The 2,500-nt window shown below is 38.7% G+C and overlaps 2 protein-coding genes across 2 annotated transcripts in view; both read left to right on the top strand.

The window, feature by feature from the left end:
- kcp (kielin cysteine rich BMP regulator) overlaps positions 1-862 on the top strand; it is a 25,057-nt gene extending 24,195 nt beyond the window's left edge. The window contains exon 50 of the mRNA XM_081716017.1: positions 1-862. This exon is cut by the window's left edge and continues 319 nt beyond it. The gene's annotated coding sequence lies outside the window, so the exon portion shown is untranslated.
- A 1,586-nt stretch (positions 863-2,448) lies between these two features.
- LOC113570899 (uncharacterized) overlaps positions 2,449-2,500 on the top strand; it is a 6,090-nt gene continuing 6,038 nt past the window's right edge. The window contains exon 1 of the mRNA XM_035525447.2: positions 2,449-2,500. This exon is cut by the window's right edge and continues 45 nt beyond it. Coding sequence (XP_035381340.2) covers positions 2,449-2,500 — 52 coding nt within the window.

The following is a 2,500-nucleotide window of genomic DNA, read 5'->3' as shown; positions in this document are numbered from 1 at the left end:
TACTCCACCTGCACTACATGTATTAAAACATACAAAATTAAGTAAATATTAATTTAAAAAATATAGTGATTTTACACTGATGGTATAAATCATCAATATTTTTTTATTTATTTCTGATAAAGAAGAGCTGCATGTTGGGTCCCTGTGTTCAGCAGTGGTTAGCTGCCAATGACTAGAATTCATCTCCCCTGTAGTTATAAGGATTAGCCTGTGATATCTGACAGTCTTCTAAATAATTAAACAATATTTAGAGCACATGTCATCTTTCTTTGTGTTAATATTGGCCTTTGTAATACTGAACTTGATGAAAACTGTATTATGCAAAATAGCCTTATAACAAATCTTTTTTTGTGTGTGCGTGTGCTATGAGTATCCTGGGCAGTCTCACACATAACTGATGCTCTGTCTTTAGTCAGGTAACATCAAGCCTGTGGGCTTAGGACATAGCAAGACATATGACTGGCACAATATGTAGCAGTATATTTACAATATTGTTGTTTTTTTTTGTCCTTATTATGAAGCTCTAGTGTCAAAGTAGTTGTGTCCTCATCTGAAATGAAACTAGAAGAGTGTAAAAGGCAGAGATGTATTGGATCTTGATGAAGAAATGATGTATTATGCACCAAAGAGCTCCCTGAAAAAGACTCATAAGCTTTATTTACCTTTATCCACGACTAGCCACAGGCAAGTTTTACATTTGTAAAACTATATATTTTCTATATTTTTATGGAACACTGTTATTAAATGGGCATTTTTCTGCTACTGCACTGGTCCTTTTTCCTAACAATCACTGTATTTTTATCACTGCAATCTGTTCTGGATTTACCGTGTATCTTATATTATTAAACAGCATTGCATTTGATTCTTGACACTTTCTTTATTGTGCGTCTTCCTACGAAGGAATGGAGGGGTAGTGTGGAGTGGTAGCTTTGGCACTTATGCATGCTGATGATAACCCTCTAAACTCACATATGCTTCTGGGATAATAATGTCCTTTCTCCCCAACATACGGAAAGTTCTGTGAGGGGGTTTAAGTGGGTAGGTAGTACAGCAGCACCAAGCCCCAGAGGCCTTTGAGAAGAGTGACAGAAGGCTTGTACACACACATCTGCAACCTGACCCTCGTAGTTTCCTTAGCAACAATCGCTGCTTTGCCGAAATCATGCATCATTTATCAAGACGACTCCACTGTTGAGCAGGTGAGACCCTTGTCTTATGGTTGCCTAAAAAATACATATATTTATTTACTGTACTGAACAGTGGGCACTTAGAAGTGTGTGCATGTGTTCCGGATTTCTTAGTGTTTGCAGATGGAGGAGTGTGAGCGTTTGCTGTGTGAATCTCTAGGTGTGCACAAGGATGATGAGGTCAGTGCGGAGAACATATGTGTCCTCTACCAGAAGGTGTTCCTCATTCCAGCCACCCTAGATGATACACAGAAAGCCATCACACAGGTGAGATGTCTTCATTTAACCTGAAAACCTGAGGAAGATGGAATGAGATGAGCTGACCCATGTTGGTGTCTGCATAAAGATTAGTGCCCAGAATGGAAGATTAGGCTGTTCAGGTGGGCAGATTCTCCACGTTCTACTGGTGATGGAAAGAGAACGAGAGAGAAGGGAAGAGGTATGTCTTTTTTTCTCCTAGTTAATGCTAATTTACCTAAACCCACCTTCATTTAATTGGTTTAATTCTAAGCCAGTGGGTCTAAAGAAATCTTTGCCATCATTTCAGAGGCGTATTAGTGAAATACATTTTGCTCATGTTATGAAGAAATTCTAATGAAATGCTTCTGTAGCTGTACTGGGAACTACAGATGTTGAAATCAGGCACAGTCAGTACTTCTGTTGGTGTGAACACACAACCGTTACTCCAGAACTCCAGCTGCAAACCCCAGAATGTAAGTGAGAGAGTAATCTTTAGCCAATGGGATTTCTTAGCTGAATTGCAAACCTTTAAATTTGAATATATGGCAATGAGATTTTTTTTAATTATTTTGTTTTTTATTGAACGCAAAATTAGTGAGTTTAATAGATCAGAAAATAGCAAAAGGTCAATTCAGACCACTGATTGGGATTTCCTAAAAATCATATGCTTACTTATTTTCATGTTGCTCATGAATCGCTATGATTTAAAGATCAGCAGAGTTTGGTGTGTGTGTGTATGTATTTGTCTGTTTGTGTGTGTGTGTTTATATTCCTTCAGAAACAAAGCTCAGAGCACTATAATGAGACAAGTATTTTGGACAAGGCCAGGAGACTTCACATGAGGTCCATTAAACACACATGCATCCCTCACACAAACACCAGTGATCAGTCTCATCACTGATGAGACCCCACTGTTAGACTTCTTATGAGACTGTTCCTGTCCAGGCTCGAACTTGATGGTCTGAGAAGTGTCCTGCCCTCTCTGTCTCACTGCGATGTTGTTGCTAGGCAACTAGGATGGATGTGTCCCACTACCACAGATATTCTTCTACTGCTAGAATATAAATATGACA

The sequence above is a fragment of the Electrophorus electricus genome, chromosome 6 (assembly GCF_041902795.1).
Source record: "Electrophorus electricus isolate QZ-2024a chromosome 6, ASM4190279v1, whole genome shotgun sequence".
Lineage (NCBI taxonomy): Eukaryota > Metazoa > Chordata > Actinopteri > Gymnotiformes > Gymnotidae > Electrophorus > Electrophorus electricus.
The sequence above is the reverse complement of the archived record's forward strand: the minus strand, read 5'-3'. Positions and strand labels throughout refer to the sequence as shown.